The sequence below is a fragment of the Malania oleifera genome, chromosome 4, assembly GCF_029873635.1.
Source record: "Malania oleifera isolate guangnan ecotype guangnan chromosome 4, ASM2987363v1, whole genome shotgun sequence".
Taxonomy (NCBI): domain Eukaryota; kingdom Viridiplantae; phylum Streptophyta; class Magnoliopsida; order Santalales; family Ximeniaceae; genus Malania; species Malania oleifera.
In genome coordinates, this window is record NC_080420.1 from 4001152 (window position 1) to 4024264 (window position 23113).

General features: G+C 37.6%; 2 protein-coding genes across 2 annotated transcripts; both read left to right on the forward strand.

Moving 5' to 3' along the window:
* The first annotated feature begins 13122 nt into the window (after positions 1–13122).
* LOC131152992 (putative calcium-transporting ATPase 13, plasma membrane-type) lies at positions 13123–17594 on the forward strand. The gene is made up of 3 exons (XM_058104994.1): positions 13123–13224; positions 15747–15929; positions 16146–17594. The coding sequence occupies exons 1-3, from the start codon at positions 13123–13125 to the stop codon at positions 17592–17594; spliced, it is 1734 nt and encodes a 577-aa protein (XP_057960977.1).
* A 35-nt stretch (positions 17595–17629) lies between these two features.
* LOC131152994 (putative calcium-transporting ATPase 13, plasma membrane-type) lies at positions 17630–19075 on the forward strand. Its single transcript, XM_058104995.1, has one exon. It carries the CDS (start codon positions 17630–17632, stop codon positions 19073–19075), a length of 1446 nt encoding a protein of 481 aa, XP_057960978.1.
* The last annotated feature ends 4038 nt before the right edge of the window (positions 19076–23113 follow it).

Sequence of the window (23113 nt, forward strand, 5' to 3'; positions counted from 1 at the left end):
CCTAGGGCTCCGTCATTTAATATGCTGAATTCCTCACTCTGACCATCTCGCACCCTAGCCATTACCTCTACCAACTTTGCATCATCACCCTGAGCTGTTTTAATCCTTTCATATAACGTAGGTTGAACCACTAGATTGTAAATGACTGCCTGAGGACTCTCCTCTATTAACTCTATGCTAAGCCTCTCCAAATCCATCAAAATTGAGTGCTGAATCTCCATAGCTGCCAGTACGGGTCCCACTAACTTCTTGCTCAGAGCATCTGCCACCACATTTGCCTTCTCTAGATGGTAACTAATCGTGCAATCATAGTTTTTAATAAGTTTTAGCCACCTTCTTTGTCTCATATTCAGCTCTTTCTGGGTGAAGAAATATTTCAAATTCTTGTGATCCTTAAAAATCTCGCACTTTCCACCATATAGGTAATGCCTCCAGATCTTGAGAGCGTACACCACTACAGCTAGCTCTAAATCATGGACAGGATAATTCTTCTCATATTCTTTAAGTTGTCTAGAAGCATATGCAATAACCCTGCCATGCTACTTCAAGACACACCCAAGACCTTTCAATGATGCATCACTATATATTACAAATCCATCATCCCCTGATGGAACAACTAATACCGAAGCTAAAACCAACCACCGCTTTAACTTCTGAAAAACTCTGTTCACAATCATTGGTCCAATCAAATTTTACATTTTTTTCTCGTAAGCCGTGTTAATTGACCTAATAGTTTACAGAAGCCATCTATGAAGCGCCGGTAATAGCCCGTTAATCCTAGAAAACTCCTGACCTCCTGAATGCTACCTGGCCTTTCCCAACTCATCACTGCCTCTATTTTACTTGTATCGACTGATATACCCTTCTCAGAGATAACATGGCCAAGAAAAGCAATCTACTTTAACTAGAACTCACATTTCTTGAATTTTGCATACAATTTCTTTTCCCTCAATATCTGTAACACCAGCCGCAAATGATGTGCATGCTCCTCAAAACTCCTCGAGTAGACCAATATATCATCAATAAATACAACCACAAACTGGTCTAATTACTGATGGAACACCCGATTCATCAAATCCATGAATACTGTTGGTGCATTAGTCAACCCAAATGGCATCACTAGGAACCCGTAATGCCCATATTTGGTTCGAAATGCGGTCTTCAAAATATCTTTTGCTTTAACTTTCGCCTAATGGTAAACCGACCGCAAGTCAATTTTAGAGTAAACTTGGGTCCCCTAGAGCTGATCAAATAAATCATCAATCCTAGGGAGAAGATATTTATTCTTGATTTTTAGTTTATTTATCTCCCTATAATCGATGCACAATCTCAAGTTCCATTTTTTTTTTTCCTGAAGAAAACTAGCGCTCCCCAATGTGACACACTGGGCCGGATAAACCCCTTGTCCAGCAATTCCTGTAGCTGATCTTTCAATTCTTTCAACTCGACTGGAACTATATGGTACGATGCTTTAGATACTGGTACAGATCCCGGCAACAGATTTATAGTAAACTCAATCTCACTATCAGGCGGCAAACCAGACAATTCTTCTGGAAAGACATTTGGGAATTCCCTTACTATTAGTATATCAGCTTGTCTCAATTCTTCTTTTGGCAATTCTTTTATGTATGCGACATACCCCTGGAAACCACCACCTGAATAGCTGACACCAGCTGTGGTGTGGCATGTATGCGTGAACCCACGAATCTGTACTCTTGTTCACCCGGGGGTATGAAAATCACTAACTTCTGGTGGCAATCTATACTGGCATGATGAGTTGCTAGCCAATCCATACCCAGTATCACATCAAACCCTTGCATATCTAAGACCACAAGATCGGCTAACAGCATTCTCTCCTGAATACTTACTGGAAAATTTCGAAGCACCTTCCTGCATTTTACCACAAATCCCATCGGCATACCCTCAGATAATTCTACATCTAATAGATGTGTCTCTACCCGAGTTATTCTTGAAATTAGAATAGCTTCCAAGAGCGGGGGGTGAATTGGTATTTTTAAAATTATTTTAATTTTACTTCTTAATTATCAATCAATCACAACAATTAAATATAAAAATAATTCAACCACAACCAATCAAGATAATCAAAAACTCAATCTTTATCTCAATAGCCTTGTAATGAATTTCTGAATTTGTATAAGCCTTGTGTTTATTCCAAACTCACAAGTTTTCCTTATGTTTAGCTTTTAAACAAACGTTTAGATTAATAAGTTTAGGTTGATCAACCAATGTAGTCCCTTTCGATTTCTGCAATCAATGTTGATCAAATCAAAAACAAATTATCCTCCGGTTTATTTAACAACTAAACACTTAGAATTAATCAATTAAAAGCATACACGCAGATTATAAGTCTTTGCTAAAAAAGTAAAGAGTAAGGAAGAAGAGAGACACAAGATTTTACGAGGTTCGGCTTATACCCAGCCTACGTCCTCGCCTTTGGCAAACCACCAAAGGATTCACTAGTTTAGTTCCGTTGACAGGTGGAACAATATCGATTACAAAACACTCCTTCCGTTAGGCTAGAGCCTCCCTCTCCAAATGATATTCCCTTATTTGGTCCAACGATTCTACAACCCTAAATCGTCTATGAATAAGAATCAAGAAGAAGAGATTTTGTGTACAAGAAATCACTCTCACAACAGAGTAGGTTAGTACAACAATTAGCACAATAATACTTCAAAGTAATTCAAATATAAAAGAATTTGAAGCTTAATACATAGTATGAATCACCAAATATCTTTCAAAATATGAAAAATTCTGACTTTGAAAGCTTTGCTTCGAAGTTTGAATCAGTAGCAAATCAGTAGTTGAATACAAAAGAGTTTGAGAGCCTTTGAGAACTTTTGATTGCTTGAAAATTGCTTGGTGTATCTCAAACCTTTGAGGATTGGGACCATTTATAGATGTTTAGAAGCAATTCCATACCCCCAAAGTTTCCTTAAAATAGTTTCCAAGCTTTTTAAAATAATTATGTTTAAAAACTTTGTTTAAAAAATCTTCTCATTAAGAATTTTTAAACCAACATTCGAGTAGCAGTCGCCTGTCACAGAACAAACTCTCAACTCAGAATACTAGTAGTCACCTGCCAGAACCAAGGCAGTCGCCTGTCTTGTTCACGCAGGCGCCTGACATGTTTAGGTAGTCCCCTGTCTTGCTACTGACTTTTTGAAAAGCCCATTTCTTAATTTGGTAGTCGCCTGGCCCTTATTTATTTTTTTTTTCTTTTTCTTAAAATATTCTTTTGAGTATGAAAATATATTACTAAAAATATTAAGAGCTTCAATCCAATTTATATTTGAAATTAACTTGAAGTACTTACATTTAGAACATCTACAAAAATAATTCTTTGATCTTCAATCTTGTTCTTCCATCATCTTTGAGTCTTCAATCTTTTCTTTGAGCTTTCACCAATATAACTTTAATTCTCATGCTCTTTAAGATCTCTTTGTAATCCATAAGCTTTATTATGCTCTTCAAATTTTCTTTTTAATCCATAAGCTTCCTTATGCTCTTGAGCTTTGTCATTTCTTTTAAGCTTTGCCTTTTTCCTGAAAAACTTTCACTTGAACCATATTAAACACATCATTGATTTGTTATCATCAAAATAAAAATTGTAAGCCTTATTAGGCCAACAATTTTGACATACCTCACTGATATAACAGAGTAGGTGACACCTGTATCAAAGGCAGTAAGGGTACCTGTGACCACATCTCCAGCCATCTCAGTGTCTCTACACGTCAACGCGTAAACCCTCGCTGGAGCAGTATTTCTCTGTTGACCTCTGTGGGGCACTTGGTATCCTCCCCAAAATGGTCTAGGAGCCAGTACATAACTCGGTGGCATCTAACAGGATCGAGCCATATGACTAGGCTTCTCGCAACAATAACAGATGTTCTCCCCAAACAGGTATTCACCAGGATGTCTCCGCCCACATCTGGGACAAACAATTCTGTTCTTCCATCTGTCTCTGACCTCCACCAGATCTACCTCCCCTCCAAAGGTCTCGGCTATGACCTACCTAAAAACTTGAGGGTGTTGTACTCTTCTTCTGATTCTATGTCTCAGTCTCCCTGAGTAGACTCTACTCTGCTATAATAGCCCTGTCAACCAACTCTGCAAAATCCTGGATCCCTAGTACCACCACCTGCCTATAAATATCTCGCCTCAAGTTTCTCCCGAACATTCTGGCCTTCTTCACTTCATCGGGGACAATATATGGGCAGAAACACGAGAGCTATAAATCTCGCAGCATACTGCTGGACTATCATCGACCCCTGGGACTAACTCAGAAACTCCTATACTTGAGCCTCTCTGACTTAGACTGGATAGTAACTATCGAAGAACACCTTCCTGAATCGAGCCCAGGTCATCAACACTAGTATAACCCTCTGCTCCTCCAATAGCCTGGTAGCTGTCCACCATCTCTTAGCCTCCCCCGCCAGTCTATATGTAGCATATAAGACCCTCTACTCATCGGTGCAATGAAATGCTATCAGAATTTTCTTTACCTCCTGTACCCAGTTCTCAGCAACTGCAGGGTCAGTCGCTCCAAAAAAGGCTGGTGAACTCATCTTCATAAATTTCTTTATGGTACATCCTTGAACTGAGGATGGACCTCCCTGCTCTCTAGAGCTCCGCGCTATCTCAACTATGACTTGCTAAGCCACACTACGTAGCATAGCATCTGAATCTCCACCTCCTGCACCGAAAGGACTCACTCCATCATCACCACTGGCGTGAGCGCTACTGCCTCCTGCGTCCATCCTTCCAATATGTAGAACACCTTTTCAGAATTCTATTTCCCATACAGACCTAACTTATTAACCTATAACTTTAAATTCTCTACTAACCATCCCTCCTGATCCTAATCCCAAATCACATCCCACAACCTAAATACATAACTTGTCGATAGTTTACTATGGCTTTTCTGAAATCATCACCCCAGGAAAAACACAGAAACCACCACGAAAGTCATGTATTCAGATCACAAAATAAAACCTCAAATTCTTTTTCCTATATTCTGGTATTGTTTCTTGCTACACTCTAAAGTCTATAGAACCTAACAACCTAGGCTCTGATACCAAAATGTAACGACCTAAAAATTTACATTATCATCATCATTTTTTTTAACAAAAATATATATTTATAACCATACCTATGCAGTGGATACATAAGTCATACAACCATATATACTATACAATACAAGAATTTAGTACATTCAGACCATAGCCATATAAAACAACTTCCTCCGGTATCACCTACCCTGAAAATACAAAACTCTATTGCATACTTACCCTACAACCAGGGTAACCAAGTAAACTCTCTATCCACGAGCTTGATCTGCTCACCTAACTGGCTCACCTGAAAAATGGTAAAGTAATGGGGTGAGACGAGGCTCAGTAAGTGGAGATATACTATTACTAGTTTGTGGCAACCAAGTCGTATAACTAAAATAATAATATTTAAAACTGCATGATCTGGAAAATCTGTAAAACACATATATCACATGTATAGTAGCTTAAAATGTTTGTATCATCTGGCTTTCTATCATTCATACTGCTAATATCATACTACATACAAAAAAAAACTATAAAATTGTATACATATACATATACATAACTATACTCTTTCCCTAGGCATCTGTATGTCATGATTTGAATCCTCATGATAGAATTGTGCGATCCGTAGGCGGGACTCAACTCTGGTCGGCCCTCCAAGTAAGTCATCATACTCTATACTATCTCAGTCCGGCCAAACTACATCCACTCCTAAGCTCGGGAATGGCTGCTACCTCGTCAAACTGACCCCCTCAACCTAGTGCACCGGGGAGCTTCATCCTCTCCAAGCACAATTTGACGGTAGCCACACACTTTCTAAGTTATGTGGTTGCACTCTATCTGTATTAGCAACGGTACCGTACTCTGTAAACTATATCTGTCTATAATCTTTTCACAGGGATCTGGTACTATATACATATATACTATACTCTTTTTACTGTTTTCATTATGTCTCCAAAATAACCATAACATTATTAATTTGTACTGTAATATTGTAATATCTGTAGCATCTTGATGTTATAACTGTATAATCTGTCTGTATTTTCTATATGTGTAATTTTTCTGCATACTCTGAGTGTTATGGTATTTAGGAAAACGTATCATTCTATAAATACTATATATACTGATCTGAATAAACATCTATGTGTGTGTGTGTGTATATATATCCATCTATGAAACTATCTAAATAAAATTGTATATGTACATACATCTGTCTATATAATATCTGTGAATATCTGACTATATCTTTATGTTCTATATAACATCATATACTGGGAAAACTGTATAAAATTCTACATCAAATAATATCTACTCAGGCCACACATACTTTATAATCTCATATTCTGTAAAAACTACATAGTAACGGGTATATATGTACATATGTAAAATTTTTGTTAATATAATCAAATCTCCTAGCATAGCATATTTCCCTTGCCTAGTTTCTGAAAAGCCTTTACAATACTCTAGCCCTACACCCGTAGGGTTCTCCACTCAACACCCTGAAAACGATATCCCCTAGAACAAAACATCAGTATTTTCTTGCATACAACATTTCTTATAACTGCATAGAAAGCATATTCTGAATAAAACACCCTACCCTTAATTTGAGATGAATTTCAAACCACTTCCACCGACAATCCGCTTTGGAAGACTTGTAGAGAACTTCCCCAGAAGCATCGTGGTGGCTTCAAATCGTCGATCTGGCGAGAGACGGGGCCGAGATCTAAGAGATAAGGAGAGAGAGGTGTTTAGAGTGAGAGAGAGAGAAAAAGAGAAAGGAAGTTTAGCGCCACAATACATTGAAAAATTCGGGTTTTCACTATTTATAGCCCGGATTTGTCAACGAGACACGTCATCTCGTCGACGAGTTCTTAAGGAATTTTGTTAACGAACCTTACTTCCTTGTCAATGAATTTCAGACTTCCTAAAAACCCCACTCGGTATCTTCTCGTCGATGAGGCCTCCTTATGCGCTCGTTGACAAACTCCCTGTATTCGTCGACGAGGCCCTGTGTAAATCTTCTAGGTTATTACAATTTCCCTCTTTATCATTCAACCCATTCTATATTCCCCTCATTATTATTCACCTCATGCCTTATTTCCCTCTTTATCATTCATCTTATGCTATATTCACCTCAAAGGAGGAGTTTTTTTTTTTTTTTAGGAGATATTGAAATCTTTCATTATTAAGTTTGTTTCTCTCTTTTGTGAGTAAGCGGTAAGGTTACGTTTCATTCTATCAAGAAAACTAGTGGTTGACCAATCCTGTTTCCTACTACGGCCTGGTCATCTCACCGGAAGAAAGTGCTCTACAACGCTGTAACTCATAGTTCAGGAATCATCCCCGAAAGGACGCTATAGATAGACCCCTTGAAGACTAACTAATAGGAAAACAAGACCGGAGGAGAGGAAGATGAAAGGTAAAACTAGTGGGTCTCTCATTTCTGAGTCAAATTCTAAAATGTGATAGAATAGGTATGAAATTGGGAATGCGGGAATTCAAGCTCAACGTTAGGTTCACCCCCCCTCCCCTTTTTTCGGCATAGCTGGTTGGCGCCAATCTTCTTTATTTTATTTATTTAGTATCATTTCAATGCTTGAAAAGTTCATAAAAGTCCACAAAAAAATGTCGTAAAAATCAAAAAAATTTTAGAAAATCCCAAAAATATTTTCAAACTTTGACTTCCATGGTTTTTGTCTCAATTTTATTTGTACTATTTTGAAGTTCGGGAAAAATATTGTGAGAAACACAAAAATCACAATATATATATATATATATATATATATATATATATATATATATTTACACTTAGAAAAAATATCACAAAAATATTTTCTTAGGCCCAAAAAATTGTTTCCATCCGAAACTAATTCCAAAAACCTCCAGCAATATTACTTTTCACTTAGAAAATTTTATAAAGATTTCAAAACCTGGGAGTGTATTTTTATAAACTATTTTCTCGATTTTTCGATCCTATGATTGCTACAAAGGGGTATGAGCTTTTAAAATTTCCCGTGCTTTAGTTATGAGGGAATATGTATACTGTACTATTTATTCCTTTATTAGCATTTTGTAAATTCACAAAGGGAGGAATCTAAATAGTAAAAATTACCTCTGCTAACTAATCACTTTAAAGTTAATGTGAATAACCTTGAAGGTCACTTCTTCCATTACAATATCTCTTTTTCTTATGAAGATGGTCGACCACAGATTAAGATGTTTAAGCTTCTAAGGGGGGTATATACATATTGTATATTTCTATGATTCATTTATTTGCATTTTTGTTCGTTTTTGTGCATTTCATAAATTCATAAAAAGGAGTAATCTTAAAGGTTTATTAAGTTTGGTTTAAGGGATAATTTTTCATTTAATCTAGTACCGGTCGTAAGAACGGGCGTGTAAGGGGTGCTAATACCTTCCCCTCGCATAACCGTACTCCCGAGCCCGACTCTGGTAGCACAGACTGATTCTACTCTTAATTGGGTAGTAATTAAGTCTTCTAACCACACTAAAAGGTTAGTAGCGATTCTATTACACCACTTTTTCCAAAAATTGAATTCACTTTTCATTCGCCTTGTTCCGTTTCGGGACATCGCGACGTGAAAAATAAAGAAATAATACTGATAATTCAAAAAAAAAAACTTAGATAATTTTATTGTTTCAAAATATTTTATATATACATTTCATGAAATTAAATAACTAAATATATATTCAAAAAATATAATATAGTTTAAAACATAGTTTGAATTGACTAATTGGTCAAATTGTGATTTGCTTTTCAAGCATTATTGAATATTGTGTTTAATAACATAACATGAATAAAATAAAATAAAATAAGTGAATTAACTTCAACAAAGGTCAACCAATTAATGTAAATTTGAGTTTTTAAAATTCATTTAGCATTCAAATATTACACACAAAAGAGCTAACATTTAATTTTATAATTTTAATTTCTCAACTATGAATTTTGAAAATTTAATTTACGCTTTTTCAACACTATGTTTGATAGGTTACTATTACTTTTAATAAACATTTTATAGCATTATAATTACTAGGTATTTTTATGATGTATAAGTAATTTTATTTTATTTACATATAAATTTTTTAAAAATTAAAATATTATAGAATTTTTTTTGCTAAGTTGACGTCAATTGATTAATCCAAAGCGATTGAACTAATTGGACTGATCAATTTGCAAATCAGTTAGTTCTTCGTTTCGTTTAATTAGTTTTGAAGATATTATATTGACCAATTTTCTCAATTTAATTTATTAAATTGATGTCATCTTAAAATATCATTTTATTGTGTAAATTTATTTTTTTCTTATGTCCTTAACAATCGATTAACGATCAACTAATTAAAGGTTTATTTTATAAATAAAATTTAATTTCAATATATTTTTTCAATAGTTTTTGAAAATTTTGGACGTGGAGCCTCAGGAAACTCAACAAATGTTGCTCAATCTTTTGAGTTTTAGGATATCTTCTTTGTTGTATTTGTGTGTGTGGCTCTTATACTTGATGGGGCTCACAAACAAAAGAAGAAGAAAAGCATATGTATTCATTGGTGCTGAGTAGCGGGGACTCGTCGACGAGTGAACTCACTAGTCGACGAATGGCCTTCTCTCTCTTGTCGACGAGTCTCCTATTCTCGTCGACAAGTGTTTTAGGCAAGGAGAAAGAATTCAAATTTTGAATTGAAACGTTGGGACAGTTGAGTATTTGGAGGGGAACCTCCGAGGGATTGTTAAATAGGTCCTTTTGGGCACATTTTGACAAGAGAGAGATCATTGTATGAAGTGTATTGTAAACTTTCATTTCATAGTGAAATTCTTGGCTGGATTGCTCCCGTGGATGTAGGCATTGTTGAACCATGTATATTCTTGTGTTGTCTCTTTATTTGCTTTCATATATACTGGTTGTGTTGTCTTGATGTTTCATCATTTACTGCGATTTACAAATTCTGTTGTGCTTTCTATACTCGATTTCCACAAGAAATTGGTATCAAAGCATTGCTGTCATGGCATCAGGATCTTCTTCTGCAAGATTTGATGTTGTCAAATTTGATGGAACCAAAAATTTCGATTTGTGGCAGAGGAGAGTTAAGGATATGCTTGTGCAACAAGGGATGGTGAAGGCTTTACATGGTGTTCAACCGGATGAAATGGATAACGCAAATTGGAGAGAATTGGAGGCAAAGGTTGTTTCTACAATACACTTCTGTTTGGCCAACGAAGTTCTTTATCATGTGATGGAGGAGGATTCTCCAGCGGCTGTGTGGCGAAAGTTAAAAAGCCCGTATTGGCTTAAGATAATTGATGGATCGAACTTAAATCAACATATTAATGCCTTTAATCAAATCATAAGTGATTTGACATGTGTCGATGTTAAGTTTGATGAAGACGATAAAGTTTTGATGTTACTAAACTCCTTGCCAGCAACTCATACTTATGAAAATTTAGTTACCACTCTTACTTGGGTAAAAGAGTCTCTTAATTTAGAAGAGGTGACAAGTGCCTTACTGAATTTTCATCAAAGGTTGAAAACATGTGATAAAGGAGAATGACTTGTGGTGAAAGGTAACTATGAGCGTGGGAAAGGAAAATCCAAACATGGATTGAGTCAAAAATCCCGTACTCAACCTAAGAAGAAAAAGGATATCTAGTGTTAAAAGTGCAGTTAAAAGTGGCATGTGAAACCAGAATGTCCGGATTACAAGAAAGGAAATGCTTAAAAGCACGAGGGGATTTCAAAATCAGTGAATGTGGTTCAAGAAGGAGATTCAGAATGCAGTGATGGTGATGTTCTTTCAGTCGTTGGGGACAAATCACTTTACAGACTCATGGATACTTGACTTGACATGTTCTTACCATATGAATCCAAACAAGGAGTGGTTTAGCACCTACAAGTTGGTGAACTTAGGTTCAGTTCTTATGGGTAATGATGTTTCTTGTAAGATCATTGGCATAGGAAATGTTAAAATAAATATGCTTGATAGTGCTGTGAGAACCATGAGTAATGTAAGACGCATATTGGAGTTAAGGAAGAGTCTTATTTCACTTGGCACCTTGGATTATAATGGTTTCAATTACAAGTTCAAAGGTGGGGTTATGAAAGTATGGAAAGGTAATCTAACCGTGATCAAAGGGCAAAAGTTAGATGGAAATATTTACACACTGCAAGGAACTACTATTGTAGGTGGAGTTGTAACCGTAGATACTGATATGATGTAACTGTCTTGTGGCATATGCATCTCGGGCATATAGGGGAACATGGTATAAAGGAATTACACAAGAGAAAACTCTTGAAAGGTATAAAATCATGTCATCTGGATTTTTGCAAGATTTGTGTTCTTGGAAAGCAAAATAGGGTAAAATTTAAATCAGTTGTTCACAAGACAAAAGGTATTCTTGATTATGTGCATTTTGATGTTTGGGGTCCAGTTAGAGTAGCATCAAAGGGTGGACATATGTATTATGTGAGTTTTGTTGACAATTACTCATGGAAAGTTTGGGTACACTTCATGCGACACAAGTCTAATATGTTTGCCAAGTTCAAGTTGTGGAAAGCTGAAGTGGAAAACCAGATAGGGAGGATAATCAAATTTCTGAGGTCAGACAATGGGACCGAGTATGTTGAGGTTCATGGAGTTTTGTGAGAGCAAGGCATTAAGAGACACTTTACCATTCATCGAACACCTCAACAAAATGGTGTGGCAGAAATGATGAACTGAACTCTGACTGAAAGAGCTCAATATCTCAGGCTTAATGCAAGGCTACCGAAGAAATTTTGGGTTGAGGCAGTTAGTATGACTTGTTTTCTGATAAACGGATCACCAAGGGCATCACTAACGGGTAAAGTGTCAGAAGAGGCATGGACGAGAAATGTAGTAGATTAGTCTGAATTGAAGGTATTCAGGTATCCAGCCTATGTTCACGTGTCTAGTGAGAAGAGATCGAAGCTTGATTCAAAATCTAGACATTGCATCTTTTTGGGATTTTAAAAGGGTGTGAAGGGATACAGGTTGTGGGATCCAGTGGTAAACAAGGTGGTGATTAGTAGAGATGTAGTCTTTGATGAGAAGGCTATGGTGAAGCGTATTCAAGAATGTGATAATCAAAAGTAGGGGCCAACAAAACTAGGGCAGGGATGAACATGTTGTGCAGGTGGAGTTGGAAGCTCAGGGCAACGACAATGATCATGGTCCTTTGGTTGTAGGGAGCTTTAGCTCAGGAAACCAGCAAGTTGACAATCATCCTATACGGAGATGCAAACGCACTATCACACCTCTGCCAAGGTATGGATTTGAAGAGTTAGTGTCTTATGCTTTTCTTACTAGTTGCGACAATCCAACTACATTTCAAGAGGCAGTGTATGGCTAGGAGAAAGGTGGGTGGATGGGTGCAATGATTGAAGAGATGTAATCACTACATAAAAATTAAACTTGGGATTTCCAGTTGGGAAGAGACCGATAGGTTTTAAATGGGTACATAGGAAGAAAGAAGCAATTTTAAAAAAGAAAGGAGAAAAATTCAAGGCACGTTTAATGGTAGAATCGTACTCATGGAAGAAAGGAATAGACTAATGTTATATTTTCACTTGTGGTTTGACACACTTCTATCAGAATAGTGTTGGGGTTGGAAGCTCATTATGATATTCATTTGGAACAAATGGATGTCAAGACAACATTTCTTCATAGTGACTTGGACGAACAAATTTATATGGTGTAGCTAGAGGGATTTAGTGAACCAAGGAAAGAAAACTTAGTTTGCAAGTTGAAGAAATCTCTTTATGGGTTGAAACAGTCTCCGAGGCAATGGTATAAAAGATTTGATTCCTATATGATGAAGATTAGCTAGAAAAATGTGACTGTGATTGCTGCATGTATGTGAATAAGCTTGATGATGGTTTTCTTATTTTTTTTGTTATTGTATGTTGATGACAAGTCAATAGCCACAAAAGATTTAACTGAGGTAAATCAGTTAAATGAACTATTGCATAAAGAGTTTGACATGAAAGGTCTTGGTTCAGCCAAGAAGATACTTGGGATGGAGATTTACTGGGACAAAACTGTAGGGAGGTTATGGTTATCTCAGGGTGGTTATGTGGAGAAGGTGTTAGATAGGTTTAATATGGCTGATGCAAAATCAGTATGTACACCTCTAGTGAGTCATTTTAAGTTGTCTACTACAGATTGCCCAAGTACGGATGAGAATATCCGAGACATATCAAAGGTCCCCTATGCAAACATCGTGGGGAGTTTAATGTATGTCATGGTATGTACGAGACAAAACTTGGCACATGCTATGAGTGTGGTGAGTAAGTTTATCTCTAATCCAGGAAGACAATGTTGGGAAGCTATAAAGTGGATCTATAGATACTTATGGGGTATATCGAGGTATGACATCATATTCGACAAGCAATAAGGTAGTCATTCAGTCATGGGGTTTGTAGATGCTGATTATGCATAAGATATGGATGACAGAAGGTCTACAATGGGTTATATTTTTACCCTTGTAGGATGACCTATATGTTGGAGATCCATGGTTCAATCTCTGGTGACATTGTCCACAACTGAAGTTGAATATATGATAGTTGCCAAAATTGCAAAGGACGCCTTATGACTTACCGATTTGGTTCAAGAACTGGGCTTATAGCAAGATGGGGTTGTGCTACGTTGTGATAGTTAGAGTGCTATTTACTTAGCAAAGAATCAAGTGTACCATGCTTGAACCAAGCATATTGATGTGAGATTCTATAGGGTTTGGGAATTGATTACTTTAGGTGAACTTATATCGAAGAAAGTTCATATATCTCACAATGCAATGAATATTTTGACAAAACCGGTCACTAGTGAAAAGTTCAAGCATTACTTGAACTTACTTCATGTCTCCAAGCGATAGAAGGGAGATAAACCCAACCGAGCATTCTAAGATCAAGGCAAAGCAATCAAATATGTTTTTCAGCTTCTCCTAAGGGGCGTATAATCGCCAAGGTGGAGGTTGTTGTATTTGTGTGTGTGGCTCTTATACTTGATAGAGCTCATAAACAAAGGAAGTAGAAAAGCATATGGTTTGTCTCTTTATTTGCTTTCATATATACTGGTCGTGTTGTCTTGGTGTTTTAGCAATTGCTGTGATTTACAAATTTAGCTATGCATCCTATACTGGATTTCCACAACATTCTTGTTGAGTCAAATCTAAAATGGTTGAACCATAGAATGCTCTTTTTCCTTTTGTACCATTCATTATGAGATATTTTAAATTTTCTATTATTCTTTTTAGAAGACAATAATAATAATAATAATAATAATAATAATAATAATAATAATAATAATAAGGGCAAAAAAGACTAACCTCCCCTGAGTTTGGCAAAAATACAATGACCTCCCTTGATGTTTAAAAGATTTCAAGAATTTTCCTCGAGGTTTCAAAGATTTTAAGAACCTCCCTTGACACAAACCTCTTGTATTTTGTAAAAACGCATGTTCTTTTGTGGAAAGTTTTCATCTTTTTTGGCAAATCTCAGGAGAGATCAGTAACATTTTTAAAACTTATAGAAGGTTCTGACATTTTAAAACCTTAGGGAGGTTTCTGTCTTTTTGATAAACCTTAGGAGAGGTGAATGTTTTTTGTCTTTATAATAATAATAATAATAATAAGGACGAAAGACACTTATTTCCCTTGATGTTTGACAAAAAAATACTGATGTCCAAGTTTTCAAAAAATTTGGAGACTTGTCATAAGTCTAGAGGTTTCAAGAATTCCAAAAACTTCTCTTGATGTTACTTAAAAAGATAGCAAAATTTCCTTGTATGTTACCCAAAAAAAAAAAAAAAAAAAAAGTGTTTTGGGGAGAATTGTATCTTTTGAACACCTGAAAAGGTTTGTAATATTTTTGATACCTGGGAGGGATGTCTTTTGAACACACCCAAATATTTACAAACATACTAGAAGCAAGTCTCAATAAATTTTCCGTGCATGGAGCCTCACCAACCTGAAACTATGGAAATTGGGAATTAGGGATGTGTGCTTTCCCTGCAGCTTCCCACTTGATCTGCCCATTGGAAAATTTGCTCTGCTCTCATAGACCCATCGATCGTTTTAGAACTTGCTCGGTTCTTATACACCCTCTGATCAATCTTCTGCTCTTTACTGTTGTAAACCGCGTAAAGCTTCATCTTCATGCTACCCTTCTCCATTCGTCCAATACGTTACTTCATTTTCCGGCCCCGTGAGCAGCGACATCGGACAAAAAAAAAAGAAAAAAAAAAACCCGATCCTACTGACGTATATTTACTGCCCTCCGGAACAGATAGAGAGAGAGGATGCGTGGGCGGCAGTGCGTGGTGGTAATGTGGCCGAGCATCCTTTTGCCCTTAAGGGCGTCTTGCGTGCTCCTCAAAGGAGGAAGACTTCCATCTCATGATGCTCCACTCATCCCCATCGCATGCACTCCTCCCCCACACACCCCTTTAAGTTTGTCCCCTACTTCATTCTCTCTCTGTCTTGCTCTCCTTTTCCCCTTTGTCGCAGGTTTTGAAGTGGGAAGTGCAGATGAATTTTGACTGAATTTGGGTAAAATTCGAGATAGAAACTAATTCATACAAACTAAAATCCAAGCTCTCAAATATGGATATCAATGAATTTGCTCTGCATTCAAGTATATATAGGCGGAGTCGAATGAGAAATTAAAAAGCCATGGCGAGCACGCAGGGGTGGTGATCCTCGGAGGGAAATCATCAGCTGGAAGTGGGAGTGGGAGAGCGCTTTGGCGAAAGATGGTTTTGGCCCTGAAGGTGTATCGAATGTTCAATGAAATCACCATTACCGCCCAGACCCCTGCACAAAGCCCTGTGAGTTTGCCCACAAATTTTGAAGAAATCGAAGTATCAAATTCCTTTTATAGCATGTGTTTTTATGCACTTAACCCACATATATGATCCATCCTAAAGTTTTGTTGAAGCATCTGTACTCATATATTTGCAGATACTTGAGTTAAACAGTCGAATTAAATTTTGTTTGTTTATCATCTGTATGATTAATAAAGAAATTTTGGTAACTGGAAACAGACTGCAGGGATTACAGAAATTATGTCCGTTTCCTCTCAAGTGTCCCTGATTGTCCATTCTGGCTACATAGAGCTCGCACACGAAAACATAGCCAGTATCGTCAAGAGAAGGGACTTGAGGTCCCTTCGTGAATTTGGAGGCGTCCAAGGAATCGCAGAGGCTCTCAAAACTGATTTAAGCAATGGACTCCCTGGTGGTAGGGAAGTTCCTTGCTTTCGATGTGCAGCCAGCCTGCGCTGCAAAACAAAAGCTCTGGCAAGCAGCTTCTTTCACTCCCTATTAAAAGCTTCCAACAACCTTATCATTGGTCTCCTGCTGCTGTCTGCGGTTCTGTCACTGTGCTTTGGCGTCCAAGAGGAAGGCCCACGAACGGGCTGGCGCACAGGGGTCATGATAATTATCGCTGTCCTCATACTTTTATTAGTTTCTTCAATAAGGAACTTCTGGTATGAAAATGCGCCATGGTCACCTGGAAGGCAGAAGCTGTCAAAGGAGAAGGAAATAGTAGTCAGCGTCTTGAGAGGGGGATGCCAGCAGCAGATCTCTATAACTGATGTTTCGGTGGGTGAAGTTGTTGTCTTAGAGAAGGGATGTAAGGTTCCTGCTGATGGTTTGCTCATATCCTCTGATTACTTAGAATTGGATGATGGATCAAAGTGTGATATTAATAATGAAAACCCATTTTTGTTCCATGGTGCAAAGGTGAGTAATGGGAATGGTTCCATGCTTGTGACATCCATGGGATTGAACACACCTCGGGGTGAGATGATGAGCAAGGTAACGCATGCTACTAACAAAACCCCCTTACAAACTCAACTTGACAAGGTGAATGCTCGCATGCAAGTTATTGGGCTGCTAAGCTCCATTATCAACCTCATAGTATTATATGTTCGCTTTAAGCTAGGAAAGGAAAACGATGAATCTGGAAACCCAGACTTTAAGGGAAAACCAACTCCAATTGAGGAGTTCATGGAAGCTGTCAAGAATGTTGTTATGAAACAAAAAGTCAATATTAACTTCTTGACAACATCTCTAATCACGTTGTTTGTAGGGATAGTGGAAGGATTACCTTTCATCATTATGGTTGCCATCACTTACTGGAACAGGAAAATGTCCAAAAAGGCCTTTGCTCGGCACCCTTTAGCTTGGGTCGACATAAGCTCCGTTACAAAAATCCTCATTGAAATCTGCATTGGTAGGCTAACATCACACCCACCAGAAGTTGATACGTGCTACATTTGTGAAGAATATATCATGGAAGACTCAGACTCTGCAAAACTTGCTAACGTTGGTGAAGCTCTGCGAAATGGAATCAGCACACCCATTTTATTCCCCAGAGCCCTCGTAGCTCAAAAAAGGACCCGCTCTGTACCTGGGCCAGAAAGAATTTGGGCATGGATACGGAGATTTTTGAGCAGGAACATGAGATCCTTGAGACTGAAGTATTGAACTCTAATGAAGAAGGAAGTGGAGTTTGTGTAAGGATGAACAAAGATGGCAAAACCAACATCTTCTTGCATTGGAAAGGACCTGCAAAAACAATATTGGCTATGTGCTCACACTATTATGATAGTGCAGGAGAAACAAATGAGATGGATGAGGACAAAAGGATGGCTTTTGAAGAAGCCATTGGGCATATGCAATCCAAACATCTCAAAACTGTCGCATACGCATTCAAGCAAATTGATTTCCCAAAACTCGAAGCGAATAATTTAATCTTGATAGGACTGATGGGCCTAAGGGACATGTATTGGACAGAAGTCAGAAAAGCAATGGAAGCTTGTAGAACCAGTGGAGTTGGCATCATACTGATCTCAGAGGACAATCTAGTGGCATTAGACGCCACAGCCGAAAATGCTGGAATTCTTGGGCCTAACTCAAATGCGATGGTGCTTGAAGGTGAAAATTTTCGAAACTGCACTGATGAAGAGCGGTTGAATATGGTAAATCAAATCTCTGTGATTCGGAACTCCAACCCTCATGACAGGGACCTTCTGGTGGAATGTTTGAATCAGAAAGGCCATATAGTTGCAGTAATTGGTTTTGGAACAAATGAGACTCCAGCACTAAAAAAAGCTGATGTGGGGATTGCAATTAGGACCTGGAACACTGAGATGGTGGAGGAAAGTTCTGACATCGTACTATACAATAGCCATTTCAGTTTTTTGCCCACCATTTTGCAGAGTGGAAGATGTCTGTATGGAAACATTAGAAAGTTTATTCAATTTGAGCTTATTATGATCATTGCAGGGATGTTGACCAACCCCGTTGTCATATTATTCCTGGGGGACTTGCCAATGACATCAATTCAATTTTTGTATGCAAACCTGGTTGTGCCCGTTCTAGGTGGTTTCGCTCTTTTGACAGAGCCACCAACAGAAGAACAAATGAAAAAGGGACCTATATGTCCAAGTGAACCGCTTATAAGCAAGGTGATGTGGAGAAACATAGCCATCCAAGCTTTATCTCAGCCTGTCATTTTAGTGACCTTTCAATTCAAAGGACAGGCTATACCGAGTATCAGTCAGAAAGTAAAACAAATAATGATCTTCAATATTTTTGTTCTCTATCAGGTTTTCAATATATTCAATGCAAGAGAACTGGAGAAGAAGAACATTTTTAAAGGTATGCATCGGAACCACTGGTTATGGGTTGGTGTTTTCACCATTGTAGCATTTCAGCTGGCATTTATCGAGATAGCACATAGAATTGCAGGTAATGCAACATTGAATTGTAAGCAATGGCTCATCTGCTTTCTGATAAGCATGGTTTCCATGGTGATGGATTGTGCTGGGAAGTTCACATGGGGCTTCCTCAGCGACCACTTAATGATACCCTCTACTCCCTCAGAGTTGGTTTCTGATCTTGAACTTCAAGAATCAGTTTCTAATATTGAACTTTGTCAAACTCTTCCACTCATCGACGGCTAACCCACAGGATCCCATCTTAGTTTGTGGTTCAGAATAAACTTGTTATATCTGTAGAAAAAATGAGATTGCAGTAAACATAAGGGCACATAGCTGTTATTCATAGCTCGATTCCCATCTTAGTTTTTGGTTTCAAATATTCTAGTTATATCTGTTGATAAAGATTTTTTTTTCTTTTTTTTTTTTTTGGTAAAAGAGAGCGACACCTCCTTTCTTTATTTTATTAATAACTCTCACTTATACCGAATGAATACCATAGAAACAAAAGAACACTTGGGATTTACATAATAAATAAATAAAAAACACCCCATGCATCAAACCAAACAAAAGAAGAAAACAAGCATATACTAATACCAAAAGGAAACCAACTAAACATATCTCATATAAGCGGTACCTATTTTATCCAATTTATATATACCTTTGATAACTCTAAGAAGTTGACTACTATTTGTAAACAAACTATTCCTCCCCATGCCATCTTGTCGAGCTAACGCATCTGTCACTTTATTCCCTTATCTATAAAAATGATTTATAGAAAAATTTACTCCCTCCAATACAAGTTGCACAAATACCATATAGAGCATTACCTAGATCTTATCCAATTTACTACAATATTCGAATCACATTCAATGTCAATATTGGTATGACCCAATTGTTTGCAAAGGTTTATTCCTTCCATCACTGTTCTCAATTCAGCTTCATTATTAGAATAAGAACCAAAATATTTTGAAAAACCAACAATAAAAGAACCTGTAGAGTCTCTAAGGATGCCACCACCACCCCCCAGCCCTGGGTTCCCTAAGTTGCTCCCATCCAAATTTAGTTTCAACTTCCCTTACATCGGTTTTAGCTATCTCACAACTTGCATAGTTTTATTCTTTTTATTCACAATCTGCACCTCTAGATTCTACAAAATCCGAACATCAGCATCATTTAAATAAGCCATAATTGTCATGTTCTCACTCAAAACCCCCACCCAATTCTTAATGGACAACCACACATCTGTACTACTCTCTGATTTCCTCTCCCTTATAGTCACACATCTCCTTCTCCATAATCTCCAAACTACTAAATAAGGAATCAAACCCATCAATGTTCCCAATTGAGAGTATCTAGAAGCCCTATTAAACCACATTTGGACTCTTTCTTTCCAACTTTGATGCCTAAGGAACAGTATACCTACCTCTACCGAAACCTTCCTCCATACATCAGCTGCAAGATCTCCCTTATTCAAAACATGCTCCACATTTTCTGATTGCCTCATCTCACAATAATCACATGCCGAAGCAAGTGATACCCTCACCCTTCTCACATTTTCATTAACATTTAAGCACTCAAAAGCAGTCTTCCACATATAGATAGCAATTTTTTTCGGTAACCATTTGTTCAAAACCCACTTTGCCAAATCAAACTTTGGAGCTCTAACACTGATACCATTCTATGCCGACTTTGTATTAAAGCAACCATTTTTTTCCGGGAGCCACAACAGGATGTCTGAAGCGTTTCAAAGTTTCTCAACTCTTCCCATCACTTCTTCCGCTTTATTAAAACCCAGAATACTTTGCAAATTTTTCACATCCCACACATTATTAATAACCAAATATTTTAATCTGATATGTGAATGTGCACCATTTGCAAATTCTGAAAACAAAGGTCCCAAATCCAGAAACTTATTATACCACAATTTTACATCTCCTTCTCTAACCTTCCACTTAGATTTACTTAACAACTCAGGAAAACACTGTAGAATTTTCTTCTAAAAAGAAGAATCCGATCCATGTGGCCTATAAAGAACAATATGTCCTCCTTTAACTATTTAGCTTTAAAAAAATCTAGCCTATAAAGAATTTTGTGTTAATAACTGCCAAGCAAACTTCATAAACAACGACCGTTGCACTTTTGAAATGTCCCTTACTCTTATGCCCCCCTCCTCCACAGGAACACACAATTTCTTCCAAGCCCTCCATTTCATGTTTTCTTCCCATCCTTAAATCCCTAGAAAAAAGAGGCAAACATACCTTGTATATTTTTTATCACCAGTTTTGGGGCATTTAGAACAGCTAACAGATGCAGTGACATGCTCGAAAGCACATGTAACGACCCGAAGAATAATGATATTTAAAATAATAAAGAGAAGGAAAATGGAAATAGTAACAGAATGAGGCAGCCGACATCTTTGACGACATTGCATTTTTGGAGGTGAAAATTCCAAGAAAATTTCCCAGGCCTCGTCGACGAGGGTACTTTAGGATCTCGTCAACGAGGTCTCGTCTTGTCGACGAGAAGAAACCGAGAGAAGGATTTTTGGAAGTCTGAAATTTGTCGATGAGGGTGCAAGTTCGTCGACAAACTTTCTACAGGACTCGTCGACGAGGTGACGTGGCTCGTTGACGAATCCTGCAATATAAATAGTGCTAAACTCGGATTTTACGCAGAAAATTTCAGCCAAGAAACCCTCTCTTCCTCCCCTACGGTTTCTCTTCCAATTTTCTTCGATTGGCCTCGCTTGTCATCGGATTGACGATCTGAGGCCACCACGACGTTCCTGGCAGAGTTCTCTTCAAGCCTGCTGGTATGGATTGCCAAGGGAATCAAGTTGAATTTCTCCTTAGAATTAGTGTAAGACCTTTTTTGTTGAAATTTGGCTTCCCAACAGTTGTAGGAAATACTATAGACGTAGAAATAGTGACGTTTTATTTTGGAATATATGGTTTTCAAGGTGTTGAGTGGAGATTTCTGCGGGTGTAGAACCCATCTCAATAGGGGTTTTTAGTAGAAAATAGGAAAGGGAAATACGCTATGCTAGGTTATTTGAGTATGATTTCAGTATAAAATTATAAACATTCTACCAGAGTATTATTCACTGCTGAGATTTATACAATTTATCAAGTATGATTAATATGCTTTAAAATTATTGTGCTGCTTGAGAATATAGATATAGTACAAAAATATATTTTACAGTATTTTCCTGGGTTATGTTTTACAGAATATACAGACAGTGGATATAGTTTACAACAATTACAGAAATTAGGGGTGTACAAAAATTACCGAAAACCGCACCGAAACCGCACCGAAACAATAAACGGTTCAGTTTTTTAGTTTTCAGTTCCGGTTGCGGTTTGCAAATATTAAAAAATTCGGTTTCGGTTTCAGGTTTAAACCGAACTGAAAAATCGAAAAACCGATATTCATAAATATAATTATATATAGTCATATTATACATAGACACGGGAACACACACACACACGTGCTTAGGGTTTTAATTTTTAATCATTATTTTCACTTTTCACCTTTTCATTTCACTTTTCACGGTCACCTACTCACCTTTTTCAGTTTTCAATTTCACGCCGCTGCTTCCCTCCCGCCTCCTCCTCTTCGTCTTCCTCAAGCCTCATTCCTCAATTCTTCATCTTCAGATTCTTCACTGTGAATCTGTGAGCGCCGTGTGTGCGCAGTGACCGCCGGCCAGTGTGCCTCCACCCTCCTCTTCTTTCCTCAGTTTTCTTCATCTCTGCTGATCTTCTCGGCTCTCGCTGTGAGCCTGTGAGTCTGTGACTCTGTCAACCGGTTGTGTGCTGTCCGCCGTGCGTGCCTCCCGCCTCCGCCCCCTCCTCCTCCTCCTTCCTCATTTTTCTTCTTCTCTTCTCGGCTCTCGCCTCTCGCTATGAGTCTGTCACTCGTCCGGCCTCGTCTAAGTCGTCTCTCAGACTCTCACAGACTCACTCTCTCGAGTCTCGTCTCTGTTGCGCTGTGCCGCCGTGCGCCTGCAGCTCTACCTCTCTCCTAGCTCCCGTGACTTCAGTCCGCACCACCTGCATCTGCTGCTGCTGTTGTAGCCTGTAACTGTATGGCATAAGCTGTAAGTTTAGTTTTATTTATTTTCTTTGTTTTATATTTTCTATTTTCTCTATTTTATAGTTTAGTTTTAGTTTTATATGTTTTCTCTGTTTTATATTTTTTGTTTATATTACTAATTTATTATTTAGTTTATTTTTTCAAACAATAACTGTTTTCAAAAAAATTGAAAATCGAAGTTGATGC